The sequence below is a fragment of the Argentina silus genome (assembly GCF_951799395.1).
Source record: "Argentina silus genome assembly, chromosome: 21".
Taxonomy (NCBI): Eukaryota; Metazoa; Chordata; class Actinopteri; order Argentiniformes; family Argentinidae; genus Argentina; species Argentina silus.
The window spans coordinates 10,707,893-10,734,124 of record NC_139675.1 but is presented as its reverse complement, the minus strand read 5'-3'; the positions used below and the strand labels follow the sequence as shown (position 1 = coordinate 10,734,124).

General features: G+C 45.9%; 1 protein-coding gene across 1 annotated transcript in view; it reads left to right on the top strand.

The window, feature by feature from the left end:
- sgcz (sarcoglycan zeta) overlaps nucleotides 1-21,854 on the top strand; it is a gene marked incomplete at its 3' end in the record, with an annotated part of 145,836 nt that extends 123,982 nt beyond the window's left edge. Inside the window, exons 6-7 of the mRNA XM_083692737.1 lie at nucleotides 12,658-12,781; nucleotides 21,648-21,854. Coding sequence (XP_083548863.1) covers nucleotides 12,658-12,781; nucleotides 21,648-21,854 — 331 coding nt within the window. The remainder of the gene's footprint in view (nucleotides 1-12,657; nucleotides 12,782-21,647) is intronic.
- Nucleotides 21,855-26,232: the final 4,378 nt, after the last annotated feature.

Genomic DNA, 26,232 nt, shown 5'->3' with positions numbered 1-26,232 from the left:
CTCTCTCTCTCTCTCTCTCTATCTCTTTCTCTCTCTCTCTCTCATTCCACCACTCCCCTCATGCTCGTCTCTTCTCGGAGAGTGAATCCCGTCATCCTCGCCCGGCCTGCCCTCCCTTCCTCGCCCCTCCTCTCGTCGGGGGTTCATTTGCGATTACACGCTTTGCATATTTCACTCGGTCGCTCACGCTCATTAATTGTTCAATCTGAAACATATGGAAATATAACATTTGTTTTTTCGTCCTGGATCGCTCTTTTATTAACTTCACTGCGATGATATTTAACTGCCAATTGAAGTGAATCCGGTCGATTAGATTTTTTTTTTTTACGTGTTTTTCTGTTCGCTGTAATCTTTTTTTACTTTACTTCTTTCTTTTGTGTTGTTTTAAACCTTTTGTGTAAGGCTGAGGACATTGTTCCTATCTCCTCCGCTCTATCTCTCTCTCTCTCCCCTTATCTATCTCCCTACTTCTCTATCACTGTCTCTCTCTCTCTCCTCTTCTCTCTCTCCTTTCTCTCTCTCTCTCTATCTGTCTCCCCTTCTCCTTCTCCCTTCTCTCTCTCTCTCTATCTGTCTCCCCTTCTCCCTCTCCCTTCTCTCTCTCTCTCTCTCTGTCTCCCCTTCTCCCTCTCCCTTCTCTCTCTCTCTCTCTCTCTCTGTCTCTCCTTCTCTCTCTCCATTCTTCTCTGTCAGTCTTTCTCACTCTTTAAAAGTACCAAATGATGCAGTTAAAGTAAATGAAACATGTAATGACCTGGTATAGTCTATTTGAGGCTAATGACGTATGTTATGGCTTTAACAGAGGGAGCGAGATGACACACTCTAAAACACAAATTAACAAAGCCTACACAGCAGGGGATCCAGGGCCGCAAGGTAAAGAGAGTTTAGAGAGGGTTGGAAAGTTTGGAGCTATCTCCCCTGGCACTCTGGGGGACTTGGCCGAAAGTGAACTCACACGATAGATCTTATCGTAGTTGGGACATTATCGTTAGGACGTTTTTTTTTTTTTTCCCCTATCTCCTCCTCCTCTCTCTCTCTCTCTCTCTCTCTCTCTCTCTCTCTTCCCTTGTCTCTCTCTCTCTCTCTCTTCCCTTGTCTCTCTCTCTCTCTCTCTCTCTCTCTTCCCTTCTCTCTCTCTCTCTGTCTCTTTGCTATGTGTGTCTTTTTTATAGCATTCTGTGTGCTAGAGAGTCACTGTAAACATAGCTCAAAAGAAACACTGCGAAGGCTCTTAGTCGGAACACACATTGAGTGCCTCGATGTCGGATCTCTCGAGACAGTGTGATTGTCGCCTTGCCTTGAACATATACAGTACACATTTTCCATGATAACATGCTTGATGTGCACTATACAACACCGTCAATACTACAGTAGAGTAAAGCAGATGGATACGGATAATTAGACACTTTTCTTAAGTTTCTATATTCCTCTTTGGCCTCAAAGTTTTGATTGGCTTCAGGGTTGTTCTCTGTGATTAATTAACTTGGCTGTTCAACATTTAATTATTGCTAATGAGTGGCACTGCTCCCTCTTCTCATGGCTCACCAATCTTCCTCCCTTCCCTCCCTCAATCCATCCCTCCTTCCAATCCTCCATTGCTCCCTCCCTACCTCCACCTCCCTCCTTTCTGCCCTCCAATCCTTCCCTCCATCCCCCCTTCCTTCCTTCCCATTCCACCCTCCACCTCTCATACATCTCCTCTCTCAATCCCTCCGTCTCTCCTTCCTGTGACCATGTGATAGCTTTGCCATCGAGCAGCTGTGATTCGCTCGGGGCGGTTTCCGTGGATGTGACCCTTAATAAGGGGATAATTGCTTTTTTGTTGTTGTTGTTGTTGTTATTGTTTTTGCTGTTTTCTCCTTGGGCCCACAGTGGGAGACCAGGAGATATCCTTAAATGGCTGTTTATACCCACACCAAGACTGGAGGGAGGGAGGAAAAGAGAGGAAAGAGAGATGAAGAGAAGGCAAGAGAGAGAAAGATAAGTTGAGAGAGAGAGAGAGAGAGGGGGGGGGGGGGGGGGGGAGGGCAAGAGGAGAGAGAGAGAAAAAGAAACTGCAGAGTATGGAAAAGAAAGAGACTCAAATCTACTAAGAGAGTTATGGAGAGAGGGGAGAAAGAGAAGATGGATAGAGAGGGACAGAAGGAGAGAGAGAAAGAGGAGATGAGAGACTCGGTGAAAAAGAGAGAGACATGAAAATCAAGATCAAGGGAAAAAGGAGAGAAGGGAGTCTCCTTGTCATCGGTAATCAGTTAATCGCTAGCAGCTAATTCCGCTAGCAGCTAATGCTGGACCGCAATGAGATGAGAATTGATCAGACAGTTTGGCGCTGACAGGAGGGATCAGATGGGTCCAACCTCATCTTCAGCCTGCCGCATGACTACAGAGAACCAGGCTGCAGCACTGTCAATACGCACCGTACACACAGGCACACACACGCACACACACACACACACACACACAGTCAATACACAGTGCACGCACACACACACACGGACGCACACAGGAGGGATCAGAGAGGTCCAAACGCATCTTAAGCCAGCCTCATGTCTACAGAGAACCAGGCTGCAGCACAATCATGGCGAACCCCCCCCCGGCCCCGCCCCGGGATAGCACCCCCGCACTCTGAAGTACAGCCATTCACTCTTTTGGAAACTTTCCTCAAAGTGTGTGTTTCTGTGGGAAGCTCCTTACTTTTGTGGCCTTTTTTTAATAACAATGTTGTCTCTCTCCTCCCACTGTTGCATGGACGTGAGTGGGCGAGAATTTCATAAGCCAAGGTCATCACTTTCTTTATTTAGCTTTGTGGAAGTGTAGAGCCATCTGTGCTTTTTATGAGGAAACCATCAAATCTTTTATTCATTAGCAGGCCATGTTATGGGGCGTTGAGCATCAAGGACGTTCTCCGATTCCAATTCTCCAATACGCCATGGATTGGTCACAGTGGAAAATCATTAGAATCGTGGGAAAATGGAAAGGACCCAAACTAACTCAGATTACAGCAATCCCTAGCCTGTGTGTGATCCATAGCCACGGGTCATCTGACAACCTGCACACATGCACGCACAAACAAACAAACAAGCAACTCCATCACCCATAACGTAACGTAAATGAATAACCATCAAATGGACTAAAAGGAAAAGTACCTGGGTGTTCATGTGGACAACACACTGAACTGGGGAGAGAACGCAAATGCCATCTTTAAGAAGGGACCAGTCCAGGTCGTTTATCTTCAGAAATCTCAGGTTATTTGAAGTGAGCAGGACATTTTTATATGTGTTTTTACCTAATTATTTTAGCTAGTGTCCTCTTCTATGCTGTTTTTTGCTTGGGGGGGGGGGAGAATATCACAGCTGAGGACAGAAACAGGAAAAGCAAACTGATTAAAGGGGCAGTCTAGCTAACTCCAATTGCTCTGATTTCAGCTGCACACTATCCCGAGGTAAAAAATGTCACAATGCATTGCAAAACTGCTTTATCTTATGCCTCCATTTATTTGGAAAACAGAGTCATACCGACTTGCTGGGCTTGGTAATATAATTCATGCATTCACTGAATATTCAGCATGAACAGCATTTCTTATAAATACATTTTGTGTGCTAGCGAGATAGCAGCTGCACTTTGCAAAACCGTCATGCATCTCTCCTCAAATCGACCACTGAAGAGGATTACTAGCTACCAATTTCCATGAATCCTACCTTTGATGCCTTCTCCTGCTGAAACACCAATCTATTTCGATTGCTTCTTTTTCAATACATAGGTAGCAAGTTTCCGATTGTTGATATGGGCCTGACTAATCCCTGGAGTGGAAATGTTCCATGTCAACATTCCATTACAGACGTGCCTTCCAGTGCTTTCACTTTTTATATGGCTATATGCTTCTTGTCGTTTTAACCTGAGTGGGGAATTTTGAATGGAACGCTTATGTAGTTTACAAGTAGCTAGTGTACAAAAGTTGTGTTGATCCACCTGGAGAAAATCCTAACCCATTTTCGCGGCAGCCATGGGAGGGATTAGAAAAATAAAATAAAATAAAAATCTGACGGATTCAGACTCAGGACAGAGCCTTGTACTTTCAAATAGAGCCCAAACAAACAGAGCAATAATATACACTCACCGAACACTTTATTAGGAACACCTGTACATCTTGCAGGTGGTGGAATGGTGTGGGGAATGTTTTCTTGGCCCGTTAATACCAATCAATCATCGCTTGAATGCCACAGCCTATTTGAGTATTGTTGCTGACCATGTGCATCCCTTCATGGTCACAATTTACCCATCTTCTCATGGCTACTTCCAGCATGATAATGCACCATGTCACAAAGCAAAAGTCGTCTCAAACTGGTTTCATGAACATGACAATGAGTTCAGTGTTCTTCAGTGGCCTTCCCAGTCACTGGATCTAAATCCAATAGAACACCTTTGGGATGTGGTAGAACGGGAGATTCACAGCTTGGAACTGCACCTGAAAAATCAATGTCATGATGGACCAGAATCTCAAAGGAATGTTTCCAACATCTTGTGGAATCCATGCCACGAAGAATTGAGGCTGTTTTGAGAGCAAAGGGAGGTCCTACCCAGTATTAGTACAGTGTTCCTAATAAAGTGTGTGTAGATTTGTCATACAGGTCAGAGCACAGAGCAGAGAACTAAGAAGAAGGTGTAAACTATACTGCAATATGATGTCCTCTCTCTACATGGTACCTTAAATGACCTCTAGGTGTTGAGATGTTCCTCTGAAGGGTTTAGGAGACATCTTTAATGTCAGCAGCTGCCAGGTTCTTCAATGACCAGATGACATGATGTATCTGAGTTCGTAACTATGATGGCGATGATGACGATAGTTATTGTATTGGACAGGGTTGGATTGTTGTGCTGATCATGTCTCTGAATGTTGGGAGTATACAATGGGTTTTTGGTTTTTTTTTTATGTCCTGTTGTATTAATTGTACTGTTTTTATGTGCAGGGGTGGCTATCCCAGTTTCCCCCCTGGGGGATGATTAAAGTTGCTCTAATCTAGTCTAAAGATCGCTTCTCCCTCGCTCTGTGCCCAGCAGTTGAAGGGGGGGGGGGGGGGGGGGGGGGTGTCGCTCTCTCTGGCTTTGCATGCCTCTCCAGACAAAACGCCTCAGGAATACAAAATCATGAAGTTATCCTTCAGGTATTGGTATATGTTTACATCTCATTATTCCTGCACATATTCCCGGTACATCCCTAGCTGCTTGCATCAAATTTGCATATGTTCCCCTACCCAAGCTCTCTCCGCATTTGCAAGAGGTTACAAGTTTAAGGTTATAAGGTTTAAGGTTTTTCAGTTATAACGCCATATTACTCTCCATAATTATGAGTAGGATCAAATATTTCTGTAGGCCTATTATATAAATCTATATTTGTTTTAATTTCACAACCCCCTCAACTCATTCTGTGACACCACGTGGGGCCCCGACCGTGAGGTTGAGAGTAACTGCCGGAGGCTACAGTGTGAGAACAGTTGGGATTGTGGGATTGGGATTGATTGTCTCCTCAAGCATATGTTGGAACAAGCCGCGGGCAAATGGAGCACAGTGTTTGTGGTTGTTAATCTGCTGTTGGTACAGAATTCACTACTTAAGGGGGAAAATGAAAACAACACTAAACACATGTATCATCCCATATTCTCCACATATGTTGGCTCGTGTGTGTGTGTGTGTGTGTGTGTGTGTGTGTGTGTGTGTGTGTGTGGGCGGGCGGGCGTGGGTGCGTGCATACGTCTTTCTGTGTGTGTGTGTGTGTGTGTGTGCGCACGCGGCCGCGCTGCAGTGCGGTTCTGTGTGTGTGTGTTTACCTGCTTAGTGTGCGTAATGAAAAAAAAGGAAAAAAAACCCAGCCTCCAGGTATTTTCTCATGGCCCTTACTCAAACTGGAACATTTGGCTCAGACCCGAAAGCCAATATCATCCGAAATAGTGCACCCAGAGCAGTCCTTCTGTTCACCATGCATCCACACAGCTGCCACTGCCCTCCAGACATCCAACAAGCAACAGGCGGCAGAGGGGGGGGGGGGTTGTGGGTGGTGGTGGGGAGCGGGTGGGTGGGTGGGGGGAGGGGGGGTTGTGTGTGGGGGGGTGCGGGGGGGGGGGGTAGGTGCTGGGCATATTGCTGGCCGTCTGTGTGATCAAAACTCAAATTGGAGCTCATTGAGCGATCAGTGCATTCCAGGAGAGATGCGCTGTGACTGAGGACCGGCTTAACGTTTGATTGCGCCGCCCCCCGTTTTTCTTTCCTCCAAAACATAATTACAGCCATCGGGTATGTGTGTGTGTGTGTGTGTGTGGGGGGGGGGGTATGTGGGTGTGTGTGTGTGCACGTGTGCGTGTGTGTGAGAGCCGGAGAGGGCTTTTGGTAGATTTGCGCCGCGGCACGTTTCGTTGGGGGAATTGCACTGGTCGCTCGTAAAACACCTGCGGTAAAGTAGACGTGGTTGGACCTTTTGACGAGGCAATCACCGTAGGAGTTTAATGGTGGTCTCGGAGAGGGAGGTGACCTCTGGACTAATCCAGACGAGGGATGAGGGGAAGGTAGTGTCTTAGCCGTAGCTTACGGTGTGTCAGTCACTATGACCTCATGCTTTAGAAAACGGGAGATCAGATCGTAGACAAAGAGGAAGATTGGAATGTCATCCGGACTTCCAAGTCAAAGTCATCATAGGCCTGGCAGGGGTTATAATGCCTTATGAACACAACTGACCCTTGGGCTTCGCTTAATCGGGATAACGTCGCGTCACATTCAGATAGAAACACGGTTCTCTAAAACAGACTGACAGGCAGAACTAAGAAGCTAATCATTTAATATTTACGCCATCTCTATCTGCAATGTCCGGTACATTGCATCCTCTTGAATGCGGCCCTACCGTCAAGGATATGAGAGTAGTCCTCATGGAGAGTGAAACCCAGAAGACTACAGGCCGAGACACGTCGACTCGAGCAACACACAAGCGTTTTTACAAGCATCGAGTTCCACTGTCCTCCAAGAGTTGCTGAATTTCCTCTTTGCGAAAGCGAGTACGGTGTACGTGGCAGCAGGTGCACAGCGGAGAGGCAGAGAGAGGAATCCATCCCAGGGTAGACCTTCATCGGGGCAGGGAGGAGGAGTAAGAGGGAGTAGGGGGCAGGCGGGAGGACAGGAGAGGAGAGGCAGAGAGAGGAATCCATCCCAGGGTAGACCTTCATCGGGGGCAGGGAGGAGTGACCGGCCGGGGTGCCAAGAGATTGACGGAGCGACGTCCAGGAGGCTTGGCCATTGATTTCTTGTAAAGCTGTTCTGATTTACAAGCCTCCCCGACGTTCCGTGCTGTTCCACCGGCCAACCCTCAACGGGGACTCCCGTCTTTCTCTCTCTCTCTCTTTCTCTCTCTTTGTCTTTCTCTTTGTCTTTCTCTCTTTCTTTCTCTCTCTCTGTCTTTCTCTCTCTTTCTCTCTCTCTCTCTGTCTTTCTTTCCCTCTCTCTCTCTCTGTCTTTCTCTCTCTTTCTCTCTCTCTCTCTTTCTCTCTCTCCGCTGTCACAGGGGGTGAGACTGCTGGGGGGGGGGGGGGGGGGGGGGGCGGTGGGGGTAGAAAGAAAGAGGGAGAAGGACAGAGGGGAGGAAAAAGGAAAAGATAGTAGGGGGATTGGAGGAAGGAGAGCAAGAGAGGGGGAGCGAGGGAGAGGAAGAGAAAGAGAGAGAGAGAGAGAGAGAGAGGGGAGAAAGACAGAGAGAGAGAGAGAGAGAGAGAGGGGAGAACCACAGGAAGTCATAGTGGTAGTACTCTCTAGTATTCCGGGCTATGATTTCCTTCTTTCTGCTGAGTGCGGCATTATCCCCTTCTCCACAGGAGGCCATGATACCCTAACACCTCAGAGAACAACACAGCTTTTCTTGTCAGCTTTTCTTGTCTCTCTCTCTTTCTCTCTCTCTCTCTCTCTCTCTCTTTCTCCTTCTCACAAGCACACACACACACACAAAATACAGACCCTCTCTCTCTCTGTCTATGTGTGTGAGTCTGTCTATCTGTCTCTCCTTCTCTCTCACATTTCCCAAGTCTCCAGAGTGTGCTCCAGAACGTTCAGCTACAGTGGTATCCCTCCTTCTCTCCCTCCCTCCTTCTCTCTCCTCCTCTAGGGGCAGAGTTTTCATCATCAGTATTTTTAGACTACAGTACCTGGCAGGCAGGAGAGAGAGAACAGAGGTTTCTGTTCCTAGCAGGACGCTCAGCATTATGGCTCGGAGGGGGGGCGGCTGGATGAGTACAAAAGATATCCATCCTCTGGCAAACACACACACACACACACACACTGACACACACGTAATCCATGCGCACACACACACACGCACGCACATATACACAGACACACACACGCACAGACACACACTAACACACACATGCACGCAACACATGCGGACGCACACACACACACACACACCCACACACACAGTGTACACATTTCCTTTCAACTTCACGGTTTACAAATTCAGAAGACCATTCATTTCAACTGATCTAAGATAGAACATATTTCCCCCATGTTGCTCGAGATCTTTTAGAACCAATAGGAGTCTAATACCGACAGAAGTGAATGGCTGCAGATGAAGGCAAGCCACACTGCAGTCTCATTCACTGTGTTTACACTGCATCAGAAGACTTGACTGCATTGAAACACACACACACACACACACACACACTCACACAACCACTGACACACACACACACACACTCACACACACACACAACCACTGACACACACACACACACGCACACACACACACACACACACTCACACACACACAACCACTGACACACACACACACATACACACAACCACTGACACACACACACACACACAACTACACACACTCCCTCCAAACATCTCCTCTTAATGACTCACCTTCATTGCATATCAATGCTAAACCACAGCTGTCTTTAGATTGCAGTCTGTATAGTCGCAGTGCGGTTTGCCTTTATCTGCAATTGATTGAATTCAGTCCACGTACTGTACAAGCACTTCACCCCCGTCTGGCACCAGCTCACTGATTCAACAAATCGAGAGCTCAATATGAATCAATATGAAACCCAGAGAACGGGACTGACTAAACATTGCGGTAGACACACACACACACACACACACAGTCACACAGACACACACACACACACACACACACACACACAGACAGACAGACACACACACATTCTCACACACACACACACACTGACAGACACACACACATTCACACACACACACACACACACACACACACAGACAGACACACACACAGTCACACACACACACACAGGCACCCACCCACAAACACACACACACACACACACATTAGAGTCACTCTTGGTCATAGCAGGGTGCCACAGATGCATCATAGGAAGTCAAAGAGCTTTGCTCTTCCTAGTTCCTAGGTCTTGTGCTCAGCCTGCAGCAGTGTGAGAGCATCTTCACTGTGTTACCACAGTGTTATCCACTGGCTAACAGGCCAGGCGTGACTGAGTGACTAAGGATGATAGAGAGGGTTTCACAGGGAGACAACAGACCAAGGGCTGTGGACAGACCTACTTTATTCTCCTGTTTCAAGGACATACAGTAGCTCCTTCTGCGTCTCTGCCAGAAAAGGTATAATGGTCTCTCTCTCTCTCTCTTTCTGTCCCTCCCTCCCACTCAATCACTCACTCACTCGCTCAATCACTCGCTCACTCACTCACTCACTCACTCACTCACTCACTCACTCACTCACTCACTCTCTCTCTCTCGTACTCTCCTTCCGCCAACACGCTTCCCCCGAACGTTCCTGACACCCGTCCGTCGGGCTGCGTGAGCGACACTCCCAAACGAAGGACGCCCCCCAGTCTTTCACTATTGATTAAATGATCACCGATGGTGCACGGAGCCATGAAATTGCTTTACCTTTTTTTTTCCTTTTTTTTTTTTTTTTAAAGGGTCTCGCTGCCTTTAGCAATTTCCCGGGCTACATTTCACATCTCCGGCGGGCGCAGCCCCCAAAAGTCACATTTGACCAACCCGAGGATTTGTCAAGGAATATAGCTAGCGCACATGGCTATGGGGGTATGGGCCATTGGGCAGTGTCCTCGGAGTGCGTTTCAATGTACAGTAGCGCTGAGGTATATCAGTGTTTAACACACCTTCACCAGACCTTCCCGGTTCTCCCGCCTTTGTACCCACACGCCTATTTTCCACCTGGCTGAAATTCAGATTTAAGTACCTGAGGTTTTTCTGAAGTACAGCATTTACTGTTCAGTGGTCATAACCTCCACACACATGCCCGCACGCACAAACACACACACACACACACACACACACACCCTTTCCTCGCCCCCAAGATATTCCATTAACGCCTATAGACTTCCTATATCGTTCTATCTGCAACTCTCTACATTGCAAGTTTTATAACTCCTGAAACAGTTGAAGGTTTTTTTGTCGTTTTTCCATTCCCCAAGATTCATGGGGCGACTCTAACACGGACTCCACTTGCAGAGAGGTACTTTAAAAAGTAGTCACAAAAGTCACACAGCCTTGAAAATGTCATATTTCACAATTTGTCATCATTAATGTCGTCTGCTCTTTACCCTACCTCGTCTCCGCGCCCCTCCCTGCGAGTTTCAAAACTTTTAAAGGTGTTTTTTAGGCCATCCTGTGACATAGAGGATGATGGAAGTTTTTGCGAGAAAGGTTACTGGTTCGATGCTCCAATGGTAACAGAGCGACACGGACTCAGCGCTGCCAGAGGGAAAGGTCTAGGTGAATGTCAAGCGGCGCCCTCGGGAAGCGTGACATTGTTGAGGAATTCTTGGGGAAAACTTTCAAAAGAAGCGCTAAGATTCAAACTCATTTGATTCCGTACAGTCCACACGCCGGCATAATATTTGCTCAAACGTCCCTCACGCTAACCCGCTAACGATAACTCCTCAACCTCAACCTTTTATTTCTATTCAACCTTTATTAATCCAGGTTGGTCTGGTCTGAGATAAAAATCCATTTTTTCGAGAGACAGACCTGGCCTACAGATTTGCGGTTGATAGCCTACAGCTCAAACGATCAACAAACCATCTCTTGGGGAGGAGAGATAGCGAAAGCCCAAACAAAACGGGGGCCTGAAATTTGCTATGGTGTTTGCAAAGTGTACGACGAACAGCACAAGCAAGCACATTTATTAGACTGGAGATAATAACTTTTGTGTTGATGCATTTCCTCAGCCTTATCTTGTCACGTTAACACATATGGCAGTGCATAAAATGCGCCTTTCTGACATTGAAGGTCAAGTCGGATCGTATTGCCGGTGAAAACACGAGGAGGGAGCTCCCCCTGTAATAATAATGAATAGGACAGATAAGGGCTCGCAGCAGACGCCGTTATCTTTTTATATATATAAAAAAAAAACTGTCTGGGAAAAAAAGTTGCATGTACTTTCATTTTTTTTTTTCTTGTCTCAGAATCGCTGAGGAATGGGGCTGAAACAGAAAATCAATGACTTGATTGAATTTCTCGCTTCCAACGCTGGACGGACAGTGCTATTCATAGATATGATATTTTGTGAGAGAAAGCCGTGCAGTTTTTTTTTTGGACGAGGAGCTGGGGATCGTTAAGTCAATATATTCATTTCTGTCAGCTCGTTAATTATCCGAGCGCTGTTTCACTAACCTGACGCACCACTGGAGCAGATCACCGCTTAGTCCACCAGGAGGCTTCCTCCTCCTCATGTCAGGGTGTGTGTGTGTGTGTGTGTTCATATTTGTGTGTGTGCGTGTGTGTGTGTGTGTGGGTGCGTGTGTGCCTCTGTGTGTGCCCGTGTGCCCGTGTGTGTGTGTGTGTGTGTGACCGTGCGTGCGATTGAAATTGAGCGTGTATCATTGAGTGTGTGCTTGTGCAAGAGTATATCTCTGCATTTCTGTGTGTGTGTGTGTGTGTGTGTGTGTGTGTGTGCGCGCGTGTGTGTGTGTCTCCTTGTCTCCTCTCATTGCAGTCCAATCGATGTCGGTGGCGTCCGGGCACTTTTGGACGGGTATCTATGCTAGTTGGAGGCACAGAGCAATTATAGCATTCATCCTCAGCACTGGGCCTTTTTAAAGGCAGAGCCCGGGGTACCCTGCTGCTTTACTTATCTGCTCCGTCCCTGAGTGCAATACGTCTCCCAACGATCGATAACTCAGGGAAAATCAAACGCAGACTACAGCAGAAAGGAGATTTCACATTAATTTATTAGCCTGACTTCTTGGATACATCATTTCAGCTGGATCTGGATAATGACTTCTGAAAAGTTTCATACTTGGATATAAAAGATTTTTTTGGGGGAAAAAGTTTCTTGAATAGTTATCTTACTGTTAAATGGATCTTTTGAGTTGTACAGTGTGCTGTATGCTTCCATCAAACTCGATGAGTTTGTTAGAACCACTGCACTCAAACCTGCTGGCACCGACCAAAATAAGGCTTAAAATTGGTATTTCTGCTAGTCTGCACCTAGACCAAAACAAATTCAGGTTTATCTTTCGATTCATTCATTCAGGAGGTGGCAGAGACAAGCATTTGGTCCTTCAAGCCTAGTCAGTGTCATTGTCTGTTGGTCGGCCATGCAGTTGATGGGTTAGTTTGGTGGTCTAATGTGTTGATGGATCTGTTTTCCCTCAGGCTGGAGTCTCCCACCAGGACCCTGACCCTGGAGGCTCCCAAGGGGGTGGAGGTCAACGCCGGGGTAGGCGACTTCAAGGCCTCCTGCCGAAAGGACCTGCTCCTCCAGTCTTCGGAGGGAGAGGTGAGAGAGGGGGAGGGAGGGTGGGTGGGCGGGTGGGTGGGTGGGCGGGTGGGGGATAAGGATGTGTGTGTGGTCTGTGTGTGTGTGTGTGTGTGTGTGTGTGTGTGTGTGTGTGTGTGTGTGTGTGTATGTGTGTGGTCGGAGTGTATTTATGAAACCTTTATTGATCCAGGTTAGTCTCATTTGAGATAAAAATCTATTTTTCAGAGAGACCTGGAGGGGTGTGTGTGTGTGTGTGTGTGTGTGTGTGTGTGTGTGTGTGTGTGTGTGCGTACAGTATACCAGTTTCAATCAGTCCGTCTGTGCGTGTGAGAGTTTGTGTGTGTGTGTGTGTGTGCGTGTGTGCGTGTGTGTGTGTGTACATGTACCCGCGCATGTGTATAAGGGTCTTATTAACCTAACGAGCGCCATCAATCAGCGCGACCTTGTCCTCCTTTCTTCTCTTCATTTATTTGGGAGATGTGACTTCATTAAAAGCAGTGATGAGGTCCCGCCGCTGTTTGCCTGTTATCTCTCGCCTGTCTGAGGCTGCTGCGTCGAGACTTCACTGGAGCGAGCTTTGTCATTAGTTCAGTAATTAACTCCGAAGAAAAGGGGGAGTTCGGGGAGACCGTACGGTAGTGACAAGCAAATAGAAAGGAAAAAAAACAAGTCCCTGTTTTCGGTGTCACTTTCATCTTTGTTATGTGATTTTGTATGAAAGGGAGGGGCGGGGCGGTCGTTTTTGGGGAGAGCTTTTTGACTCCACCGTGTGAATCGTAAGGTGTTTTTAGAAGGATTATCTGAACTTATTTCGTGCTGAGGGTGAATAAAGTGGCCCGAATTGTCAACATTCTAGAGTGCCAAGGTTTTGACTTTTCAACCAAAAATGCATAAATGATGATGCTTCATTTTGTAGCCAATCAAAGCATTGTTGCTAGGTAAATACCACATAAAAACACTGGGCATTCTAGGTGGTGAGTGTTCCAGAATTCTTTGGCAGTTGGTGAGTTAAAGGATGTTGATCCTAACTAGTAAAAGCCCAACCTCTATAAGCAGAAAACCCTTCACTTTGGATTTGGTGTTTGTGAGATTCCATCCTTTATGGACCCCAAAGTGGTCAGTGTGAACACCAGCACATCTTAGGAGCGTGATAACTTTGACCCAAAGAGAATTTGGAACCCAGATGTATCACTTGATAGTGATTCAGTTTCCACCCTAGGCACTGTGAGTCAGGTTTAGCCTACAGGTATTACATAACTTACAGATCCCATCACTTTGGGAACTGTCCCAGAAATCCTCATCCGTCTAACATCTTTTCTCCCCTTTCTCTATATTTGAAGAGTTTCCTTGCAAAAAGCTAAACACACCATTCACTGTCATGACATAAAACCCCTTTATCATAGATTTGAAAGGGCAGAAGTGTGAAGTGATTTGCTTGATAGTCATATTCTTGAAGATGTATTCAATCTTGACCTTTAAGCTTTTTAAATGATGAATGTACCGTTAACCATTTTGCTTATGGAACATAAACTCTTCATTTGTACAATATGTTGGACACAGGTCAATGGCAGCCGGTGAGTCAAATCCTAGACTTCCATGACTCGTCCTTGAATGAGCCAATGGTGGCTAGAGCCCAGCTCCTCTCTCTGCGACATTGATCCTTCCCCCGTGTTCAAATTAGCGCTGCCTTGCTGAGTTGTGTGTCGTCCCCTCCGTCCCCCGCCACCGCAGGCCCCTAGCTTGCTGTTAGTAACTGCAGAGCCTATTTAATTAACTTGAGAGAGTTTCCGCCATACATCATTGTGTCCCCTCACTCCACCATGAAAAAAGCGACTTTTTCCCTTTCCCCCCCGCCCCCCGCCCCCCTCCCCTCCGCCTCACTCCCCCCCCCCCCCACACCCCCTGGGAGATGGAGAGACGTCAGAAGGATGTTGACGCACAATGAAGTCTATTACAGTATTCTGATATGGACCCTGGCTTACCTTGTCCCTTTTGTATTCCGCTTTTATCGGTACTCTGCCCGTTTGCCAGATGGTGACGCATCGCAGGTTTTTTTGTCCCCTCCGCTCCTCCATCACCGATCCAATTCTTCCTCATCTATCTCTGTCTACGAGGACAAGGCTGTGTCATTCACAAGCGGCTCGCTGTATCAGAACGGCCTCTCTGATTTACCTTCCCACCCATCTCCTCCTCCCTTTTTTTCTTTTAATTCTCAATTACTTCTCACGGGGTATGCAGGCAGTGACAGAGACAGAAGAAAGTGAGGAGAGAGAGGAGGGAGGGTGAGGAAGGGAAGGGGGTGGAGGGGGTGGGTGGGGGGGGGGCGGGGATGAGAACAGAAAATAGATGTTTCTGTCAGTTTGGTGGAGAAAATAAACCACATCGGACAGTGAGGCTTAAAGCGAAATCAATGCTGTCAGCAGCTGGCACTTAAGGAGCAACATTAAAGTTTAAAACTTTGGGGTGGTGGAATTAAAGCCAAATGGCCAGAGTTCCAGCATCCTATCGCTTTCCCAGGTTTCCATTAAAATCAAGGGGAATGGGAGTTGACAGACTCGTCTCGGCAGAGGCTTGCTGTCTCAGCTTTCTCAGTCTCTCTCTCTCGCGCGCTCTCTGTCGACTCTCAATGGAAAGGCCGCTCAAGTCGCTCGAATGGAGTCGCCAAGCCTCCCTTGCCTAAGTTTGACTTGTTTGATTCTACTTAGAGTTTAGTGAGAACGCTTTAGTTGTATGATTTAGAACTGCTCAGTCTAGGTCAGGGACTGTGTTACCTATGTGACACTGCTTGGAACAATGAGGCCTTGGTGACTCTCCTTCGTCATTTTCATCAGCATCATTATAATCTTCTTCATCATCACCATTATAATCTTCATCATCATCACCCTCATCACCATCATCATTATAATCTTCATCATCATCATCATCATTATAATCTTCATCATCACCCTCATCACCATAATCTTCATCATCATCATCATCATTATAATCTTCATCATCACCCTCATCACCATCATCATTATAATCTTCATCATCATCATCATTATGATAATCTTCATCATCATCATTACTATCATCATCATCACATTGTGCCTAATTTTTAACATCCACAATACTCATCCACGATACATATCATCCACAAAACCAGAGCGTGATATATTGTAGTTCACATACAACTTCATATTAAACTCAGTAAAAGCCTTCCCAGTTTGTACATTAGCCTATTTCCATAAACACCAACATACAATATCTCACATTTACGTTGCGTTACAGAGGCAATCCATCACTATAAAACCATATGACTTTACACAGAGACCAGAGAGGTTTCAATTCACTGAGCACCCGCCCACTGAGTCTAAATAGATCCATACATATAGGACAGCAAAGCTAACGTGACAGCCTAGCATGCAGACATCCGATGTGAGCTAATGCCTCATCTGCTTGAGTAAGAAGCCGTCGTTAGATCCTCTCTGTTGCTTGATGCAACCCCATGCATCTTCATAACAGAGCCTCTGGTTCACAGCGGGAGGAGACATGGGTGAAATAATGATGAAAAATCAGTCAAAATAGCGCACACCAGCTAAGCTAACGCTAATATAGAGCTAAGGGACAGGGCCTGTGAGGGTTAATTATCTACATGGTTAGTGTGCAAACCTCCCAACCAATTAGAATCAGTATTCCTATGAGATTGTTTGTGGGTTTAATTCTTGCTGGGGCCAAATACACTCACCGAACACTTTATTAGGAACACCTGTATACCTTCTCATGGTGGAGGTGGTGGAATGGTGTGGGGAATGTTTTCTTGGCACACTTTGAGCCTGTTAATACCAATTAATCATCGCTTGAGTGCCACAGCCTATTTGAGTATTGTTGCTGACCATGTGCATCCCTTCATGGCCACAACTGACCCATCTTCTAATGGCTACTTCCAGCATGATAATGCACCATGTCACAAAGCAAAAGTCGTCTCAAACTGGTTTCATGAACATGACAATGAGTTCAGTGTCCTTCAGTGACCTTCCCAGTCACCGGATCTGAATCCAATAGAACACCTTTGGGATGTGGTAGAACAGGAGATTCACAGCTTGAGGAGATTCACAGCTTTTCTTCATGGACCAGAATCTCAAAGGAATGTTTCCAACATCTTGTGGAATCAATACCACAAAGAATTGAGGCTGTTTTGAGAGCAAAGGGAGGCCCTACCCAGTATTAGTGTAGTGTTCCTAATAAAGTGTTTGGTGAGTGTATACTGTATACAGTACAACAATTAATGCACTGGCAGTACTGTAAGTAGCTTTGACTTAGCGTTTGCTAAATTGTGTAATATATTACAAACAACTGGACATGAGGTACTGCCTCGAATTAACTCCTGACTGCAGGAGATTAGGATGAAAGTGGGGCTTAGGTTATAAATAAGAAATACAGTAGGAGCAGATAAGCTGTATTATCAGTTTCCATAGAAATTGGCTTCGCGCTATTAAAGCATGTTCATAATAGGATGTGGAGGACGTAGAACATAGAGAGAGAAACATGCTGTAACATAACGACAATGAAACATGGACAGCACTCCTGTGAATACACTTTAAATCATCAGAATTACTGCACAGATGCCTTTCCGTGTGTGCTGTCCTCCGCATGCACGAATTGCCTTTAATTCATAACACAACAGACACAGATGCTGAACAGGACCATAATTTAAGCCCTATCGTCAATCATGTTTTCCTGAAGATACAAACACTTCCTGGTCTTCTCCTGTGTAGCAATGTCCATGGAGGATTCATGTTGATGATATTCCAAATGATGAACATCTACAATGTGTTGATTTTCTTCCGCCATATAATATTGACTAAGATGAGGTGATAGACGCGTATGATTGCATTCTGTTCACCCTCTCTCACAAGTACATGTATGATGATGATTACAGCATCGTACGGTAGCCACCAGTGTATTAGGTGTGTTGTGCAATTTCGAGCTATTTCTGTTACTCGGGGCCTGGGGCTTCGTTCTGCAGGAACCAAAAAAACAAAATATTGTCAGTGGGGGGTAGATTGAAAAACACTCAACTCCTACTGCCTCCCCACACGCACACACACACACACACACACACCCTCCAACACAACAACACACACCAAACTTGGGAGTTCACCGCATCCGAGTGCACTTTTCTGAAAGGAAAAAATCGAAGAAAAACAAAACAAGTTTGGAAGTAAACAGAAGGTCTCTGGAGAGGGAGAGGTGAGGACAACCGCGGTGTCGCGGAGGGAAACATACCCACCAGAGTCTTTTGTGAGTTTCTCCCCCAAAACAGCCCCTCAGGTAGTGCGATTCTGCCATCATTGCATCTTATCAGCCCTGCTAACGGAGGGAGAAGTCTCTCTCCGGGTTTGACTAAGTCTACTGCTTCATTAACCTAGCTCCTCGATGCCAGGGGCCATCATTTTCTCTCCTATCCTCTTGTTTCCCCCCCCCTCATATATAATTCATTAAGTCGTTCTGTTTTAATGTCACTCTGATTCCCTGGCTTTAAGGGTTGTACTAAGATGTTTGTTGAGGCAACATTGAGTTGTTCTGTACAGTGGTGCGTAATACGGTGGTGGTGTAGCAGCCGGACGTAGCCCAGGCTTTGTTATGATGTCTGTGTAACTCAGCGTGTGTTGGGATTGTGTTACAGTATGTACAGGATCAGGAGTTTTCCTAAAACACAACCCCCCAATCTATAACTCTGGCCCTAGTTATGTAATGCCATTTAGCTGACGCTATTATCCAAAGTCACTTACAGTACAGTGAGTACATACATTTTTTATATAATAACAATAATAATAATATCAATTTGAATAATAATAATAATAATCATAATCATAACAATAATAATACATTTGATTTGTAAAGCAATTTGATCAATCTCTAAGCGTTTTGAGGGTGTGTATTGTACAGTATGAGGCCTTCTTGCTAGTGCAGATCCACATTAGTGTGTACTAGATTGATGAGCCCTTCATTTCATACAATGGATCTGTTAGCCCCCTCTCTATCTGCTGCTTCTCATTTCCTCTTTTGTCATGTGACATTCTCATGTTCTCTCATTCTGGAGGGGTAATGGTGTGTGTAATGCACTCAGATGGCTTCTGTTGGTCGGAGTCATTTGTATCTCCTCTGGAAATGTGTGTGTGTGTGTGTGTGTGTGTGTGTGTGTGTGTGTGTTTGCGTGTGTGCATGTGCATGTGTTCGTGTCTCTGTGTGTGTGTGTGTGTGTGTGTGCATGTGCGCGTGTGTGCGCGCGTGTGCATGTGTGTGTGTGCGTGTGTGTGTGTGTGTGAAGGCGGGTGTCTGAGCGTGCGTGTGTGTGTGTGTGCGCATTGCCAACACACTGAGACACTAAAACGGTTTTGCTTCAGGAAAATCTCCCACCACCTCCTTTTTTCCTCCTCCTCCTCCTCCTCCTTCTCCACTCCCTTCTTCCTCTCTTCCTCCTCCTCCTACCTCACCTCCCTCTCTCCTCTCCAGCTGTGTCGGAGGAAATCATCCATGAAAAATGTTTTGACCGTCTATAATTGCCAGTCCCCACTTGTTCAGGGTAGAGCGGGCGTCCTCATAAACGTAATGTGAAGGCAGGGAGCGGAGTGCCAGTGCCAGTGCCAGTGCCAGTGGTAGCGCCGCGGTGACAGAGACTAATACTTACAGACACTTTCATTTGGGATGTGTGTCAACCTTAATCCCTCTATAAGCTGGCCCAAATGACTTCCGCTCCTTCTTTTTCCACCCTCCGCCTCCTCCCCTTCTTTCTATTTTCTTGGGGGGGGTGGGCGGCGGGGGGGGAGGGGGGGGGCGGTGTATGTTAGCGTGGTATGTGTACCATATGGTGAGGATGATTGCTGTTTAAAAGTCAGATTGTAGTTATGGAAATGAGGTTTATAATGCTGTTTAGAAGTCTGTGGGAACGCTTGCAATGATGCGTATGTGAAAAATCCTAAATCAGGTGCTTTCGGCACTACTTAAACCCCCCCCCCCCTCCCCCCCCGACCCGTCCCCCCCCTCCCTGTGGATTCTGGGTCTCAGTCGTTATGGAGACGAGGTCTTGGGAATACGACTGGTTTGAGATGCTCGTCGAGTACCGATGGTCTCCCTCTCCTCAGCAGAGAGACGGAGAGAGATATTCCCAATCATAGAATAATATACTCAAATACAATCTCAGAGGACTATATGATTTGATTATGCAGCTACCATGCACATTTTAAGTTTTATGGGCCCATATGAAATTCTTAAATAGATTGTACATGAGAAATGCTTGGCAATGAGTACATAAGCAGCATAACGTTATCGTGGGACAGTATAACTATCAGGTTAAGCATATTGGCCCAATACTGATTTACAGGTGTCACTTATGGTGGATGCACACATCAACAAACCTCTTTAGCATGACTAACATCCGCCTTTAATCACATTTAAGCCTCCTACTGTTTGTCAAACCAACCCAATGTCCTGTCTAAGTCACATTAGAATCCCCCGCTGTTGCGTTTACGTTCGCTAGCCACCCCGCCTCCTGTTGCTTCTAAAAGGCCACCTCTGTGGCGCTTAGCCTAGCTAGCGGACCGCCGTATCGCTTTGCCATATTAGCCACGGTTAGCTGCAGTTAGCTGCGGCCCCTGTGACGGGGGGGGGGCCTCTGGCGTGTGGAGCTAGCGACCTGTGGAGCTAGCGCTATTAGCGGCTCAGGTAATCAAAGGAAAGATGAGGAACACGGTGCGCGCCGTCGGTTCTGATCCATCATACAGCGGGGGTGTGTTTGTCTGGGCTCTGTGTTTGTGTTTACGCCGGTGCAGATATGCCCTGTCAGCCGCTGAGTTGCCATTACTTAACGCTAATTGGTTCTCCGCCGTCAGCACATATCTGACTACCCTCTTTTCTTCCCCTTCTCTCTCTCTCTCTCTCTCTCTTTATTTCCATCTTTCTCTCTTTCTATAACCCTAATCTTCTTTCCCTCTCAACCCTCTCTCTCTCTCTCTCTCTCTTTCTCCCTCTCTCTCTCCCTCTCTCTGTCTCTTTCTTCGCCTTCATCCCAAAAATGAGGAACATGAATAATAGGTGAGAAATGTCGGGAGTGATTAGCGGCGGGCGCTTGCGCTGCAGCTACGCTAGCTGTCAGCAGCGCCCTTGTACTTTATAAATACATTTATAGATAAATAAATAAATCAGTCAATAAAAAAAAGAAGGGACTTAATGAGTTCCGAGTTGATCCACAGCCCATTTCAATCTTGATATGAGCACTCCGTCTGGGGAAGCTCTCTCTCTCTCTCTCTCTCTCTCTCTCTCTCTCTCTCTCTCTCTCTCTCTCTCTCTCTCTCTCTCCGTCTCTCTCTCCTCCATTACATCGTTAGCCACATGTGTGACACTTCATAAACGATACACACTCTAATGAAAGCTCTGCTAATGGAGTGTGGCGTTATTTACGTGCCTCTCGTTATGAGAAGGAGAGGCGCTACGTTCCCTCCGCAACCGCCGCGGCGCAGGTGTTAGCTCTCGCCAGTGGGGGAGCCTGGTGGGGGGTGAAGGGGTGGGGGTCACTCAACACTCTGGCAGCCATTCAGACAACAGCACATATGACAGCTGAAGTCCCAACAAACTTTACAGAACTTGTGACCGACTGGACTTGAACCGGGGTCACCTGCGTCTCAAACCCAATCGTGCTAGTCGCGGGAACAAGAAGCTAGCTTGTGTCTCCCTGAGCTCCTTTGCGTCAGCCAGTCTATAGGGTTCTGGTTAGCGATGTCACTCTACTATGGGGAGCTTTCACTGAACATCTGCTATACTATCAGCTAACTAAACGACTGTATCTCTCTGTCTCTCTCTTTCTCTGTCTATTTCCCTCTCTCCCTCTGTCTCCGTCCCTCAGATCTTTTTAGACGCAAACACAATCCGTCTGGGGAGTATTCCCCACGGGACGGCGGTGGACCCCCTGCACGGGGCGGCGCCAGGGACCACCTACACCAAACAGACTGTGTTTGAGCTGTGTGTGTGCCCCAGCGGCAAGCTCTACCTGTCCCCGGCCGAGACGGGCTCCACCTGCCAGACCACCAGCAACGTGTGTCTCTGGAGCTGAGGGAGGGCGGGAGGGCCGGTCAGGACCGCTGAACACCACCAGAAAGGCCTTTCCCCCCCACCCCCCTTGGCTCCGACCCCGAGCCCGACCCCTAGACCACCCCCCTCCTCCCCCAGCCTGACCAATCATCAATCATCTCGTAAGATGTTCCATGAGGCACTTTTTATTTTTCTTCCTCTCTCTGCCTCGTGTTGCTCGCTTACTTTGACTCTTTCTCTTTCTCCCCTCTGTTTTTCAGACTCTCTCATCTCTGTCTCTTCTCTCCCTCTTCCTTTTTCACCCTCGCTTTCTTTCAACGTTTGTTTTTCTCTTCCCGTTCTCTCTGTTATTCTATTGTATGTGTCTCCCTCCTGCTCTCGTTCTCCTGATCTGTCTCTGCACTTGCACTCCCCTTGTCAATTATGACCATCTCCTCTCCTGTCCCTCCCTCTCTCTCCACTTCATCTCCCTCTCCCTGCTTTCTCTACTTTGACCGCTTTCAACTCCCTCTCATCCTACTCTCTCTCTCTCTCTCTCTCTCTCTCTCCTCCTTTCTCTCGGTCCTCCCGAACTAAAAAGAAAATCAGGAATCCCTAGAAAATGAGGCTTGGGGAAAAAGCCACTCCTTCCAAAACTGTTAAAACGGAGCAAGAACAGACGTGAAGTGAGGATTTGTTGTTTTTTTCTATTTTTCTATCTGGGTCTCAGATGGGGAATCAGTGTGGCACCGCCCCGCTTGTCGCCGCCGGCATGTGGAAGCTGAACAGAGAGTCACATGGCTAGATTCGGGGATGCGTATGTTTTTCTAAACAAAGTGAAACACAGGTGCCTTTGCTACTGTTGGTAAAGCACATATCACCTCCAACATTGTTGTCATCATCAGTGGACCATATTCTCTATAGCTCACTGGAATAACTCTCTTTTTTGGGCCCCCCTCGTTGAAATCTATACAGACTTCAAGTACAGTTTGAATTTGTTTCATCGATGTTTCTCGGTAAAGAAAGCACAAATTATGCCATGTATATAACAATACCAATAAAAATGAAAAATAAAACATTATCTTTTTCTAAAAATATCCTGGATCTGAGAGTGCTAAAACGTTTCATTTACAACGGTCATATCTGCTTTGAAGGGTTTTGTTATTCTAATATTCAAAGGTTTAATGATGTCTGAAAATACTAGTAACACGTGTTCATCTCATATTAGGATGTTTCTCTGCATTGTTCCCTGTCCGTGGTGAAGTCACGGTCAACTGGGAAGACCACTGATGGACCACTCTTCTTCTGCTACTCCAACTAAGGATCTTCAATTCAGTTTTCTGTTATTAAAACACAGTGTTTCGACCAATATGATATTTGGTTGATTTATTGTGTTTGTAATCACCAAAAAATCATAAATCAATGACCACTTGTGTGAGCAGTGAGCAGATATAACACTCTTTCTTTAATTATTATTTTCTGCCTATGTCCTGTGCTAAGTTTAGGTGTACAGTACGTAATATTATCAATTTTAGAACTAGTACCCAGCCCCTACCCTGTAGCCATACTTGTAGATCTGAAAGGATTAGATAGAAACATGATAAGCAATGTGGGTGGAATCCTAACTCGATATCCATACGTGTAACCTGAGTCATCATGCAAATATCCCATTGACATCGATGCAAGATTTACGGAAATGTCGGAGTTATGCTCGCCGATCTCAAGTTAGGATACCATCCTATGTGAATTGCTCCCCCTTGCCTCCTTATTGGATTCAGCAGGTGTCATGTTGTTCTCCATGTTGATTATACCCTCCAGTCCGTTCAGATCTAAAGAAGGTATCTTGTGAGTAGAAGCAAGGCGGCGGTTTGGAACTCAGCATCTCTCTGCTTCAGCAAAATGGCTTCCAATCAGAATGGACCTTCTATACCTTCCATCCAATCAGAATGCACCTAACACACCTTCCAATATATCAGAATGGACCTTCCGCACCTTCCATCCAACCCAAATGGAGCAGAATTTTCATCCAGTCAGAATGGAGTAGAGCCCCTGTAACAGAATCCCACAGTAGCAACACTTGAAGCTAGGTTGAGGAAGAAAAAAAACAAAAAAAAAACAGTGTTTTGATTGTGAAGACAAGACAGGACCAAGGAACACTGGGGATGGTATAGCGATATATTCTATGGTCAAATTATCCTAGTGTTAGAATACAACAAAATATGACCAATGTTGTGTAAGTATTAAGTGGATATTACATTGATTTCAAGAATCAATATTTATTAAGATTCACATGTATATAAGAACACACAATGGAATTTATAGAAATGAACAAAGATATATATCTATATAAATATATATTTTCTTACAGATTCTATGCAATGTGTTTGTAAGATTGTTGTAAGACTGCAATATCATCCCATGATAACATTGGTTTAGATCTTTTTCTGTTTCTCTTGTTGTATGCAAACTGTTTTCTTGTCAATTTATTTTGCATCCTTTTGAACAAGTTCCAGATACATACAAACCTAAAAGATGACTGACTACACATAACGTTGGCTAATCCCATTAGAAACACTGATCAATGAAGCATTGGTATGAGAAATTATGACAAAACTATCTTGTTAGAATTAAATGTTTTAATTTGGGAAAAGAAATTCAAACATTGTGTCATTGATTTGTTTGCCTCAGAAGTTGCATAGAAACGACGTGAACCCCAACAGTAGGGAGTAATTTTACATGTTAAAATTTAATATGTGTTCTTGAAAAAAGGTCCCTATACCGAGTTATTTCTCTTGGAGATGCTCCTACAAGTTGTTACATGATTGCTTCTGCAAAGTGTCTGTAACTTTATTTTGAAACCAACTACCCTCCCAAAATGGGATGCCCTACAGCCATTCGAAGCCTAATGTTTACCAAACTCATAAACCTAGGAGTTTGATATGCAAGACTACCTGACATCTTTTCCAACCAGCAGCTTCAAATGCCCGGGGTGCATCCCAATAGTCTGTCTTCACTTCCCCGTTCCTCCCGTTAGATATTCTCCCCCAAATGCTTTCTGAGGAGGAAGGAGACAAGAGGATGCGAGGAATAAAGGGCAGATTATGGGGACGCACCCTTAGACTCGACCCTGCCCCTCCCAACATGCATACTACCTTTCAATCCAGTAGTTTGAGATGATGGTAGAAAACAGATATGGCATCACGATTTATAGTGACGTTATTGTCAACTTTACAGTACCTTGCACACGGATGTGGTGTCATGCTACTGTATTACCCCTGTTTTTTCAAGTTGAAATGGGCTAGCCCACTTTGGTTGTGAACTGTCAATGTAATGAAATTGGTCCTATCAAATATATTAACAGACATCTTTCATTTGTATCGACTATTTCAGTGTCACTTTGTGTGTGTGCCTCTCTCTCTCTCTCTCTCCCTCCCCCTCTCTGTCTCTCTCTCTCTTTTTCTCTCTCACACTTTTTGTCTCTCTCACTCACTCTCTCTCTCTGTTTTTATTGGTATTTGAAATCCAGTGTTGGAGGCTCAGAATCAAATTTACCATGAAATGGAACATCTTCATAAAACCATGAGATGATGTCAGTCGTGGCGGCTGTGCGGCAGACATTTACCGCCTCTTCAGGACATTGGAAGGCCTCTGTGGGCCAGTAAAGACTGAGTGGAGGGGGGAGGGTATATGTGTGTGTCTGTGTGTCTGTGTGTGTGTGTGTGTGTGTGTGTCTGTGTGTGTGTGTGTGTGTGTGTGTCTGTGTGTGTGTGTGTGTGTGTGTGTGTGTGTGTGTCTGTGTGTGTGTGTGTCTGTGTGTGTGTGTGTGTGTGTGTGTGTGTGTGAACATTAAGAAGCATCATCTTTCTTCATCTCAAAGGGACAAACTTCGGCATGTGTGTTGTTTCAGCAAGGTTAACAGAAGTGTGCGTGTGTGTCTGTGTGTGTATCACACACACACACACACACACACACACGCCCTCCTTCTTAGATGACAGGTGACAGTTGTTGCAGGATGGTGAAAGAATGTGTATTTGCATTACAGTGTTTACAGGCCTCCAGTAGAGAGAGAGAGAGGAGAGAGAAACCCTGATAACATATTTTCATTTCCGTCGCCACTCAGAGCTAGCCTTCCGAAAAGAGCCCTCATCTCTGTCTCCATCACCCCATCACGGGGCTGTTATCACCGATGCTATCAGACCTTGGGCTCTTGTCAGACGAGGACTGAACGAGAGCTATGACACATTCCGGGGTTCATAAGCTAGGATAGACGTCGGTAGGAGTACTCACGGTGGATACCGGGGGGAGGCTGGCGGAGGTAGAATTTGGAGGACGAGCTCATTGTAATGTATGGAATGGAACGAGGAATGGTAGTTTGATATGATGAGTTGATCAATTCAATTAAATGTGCTAGTATTGAGCTA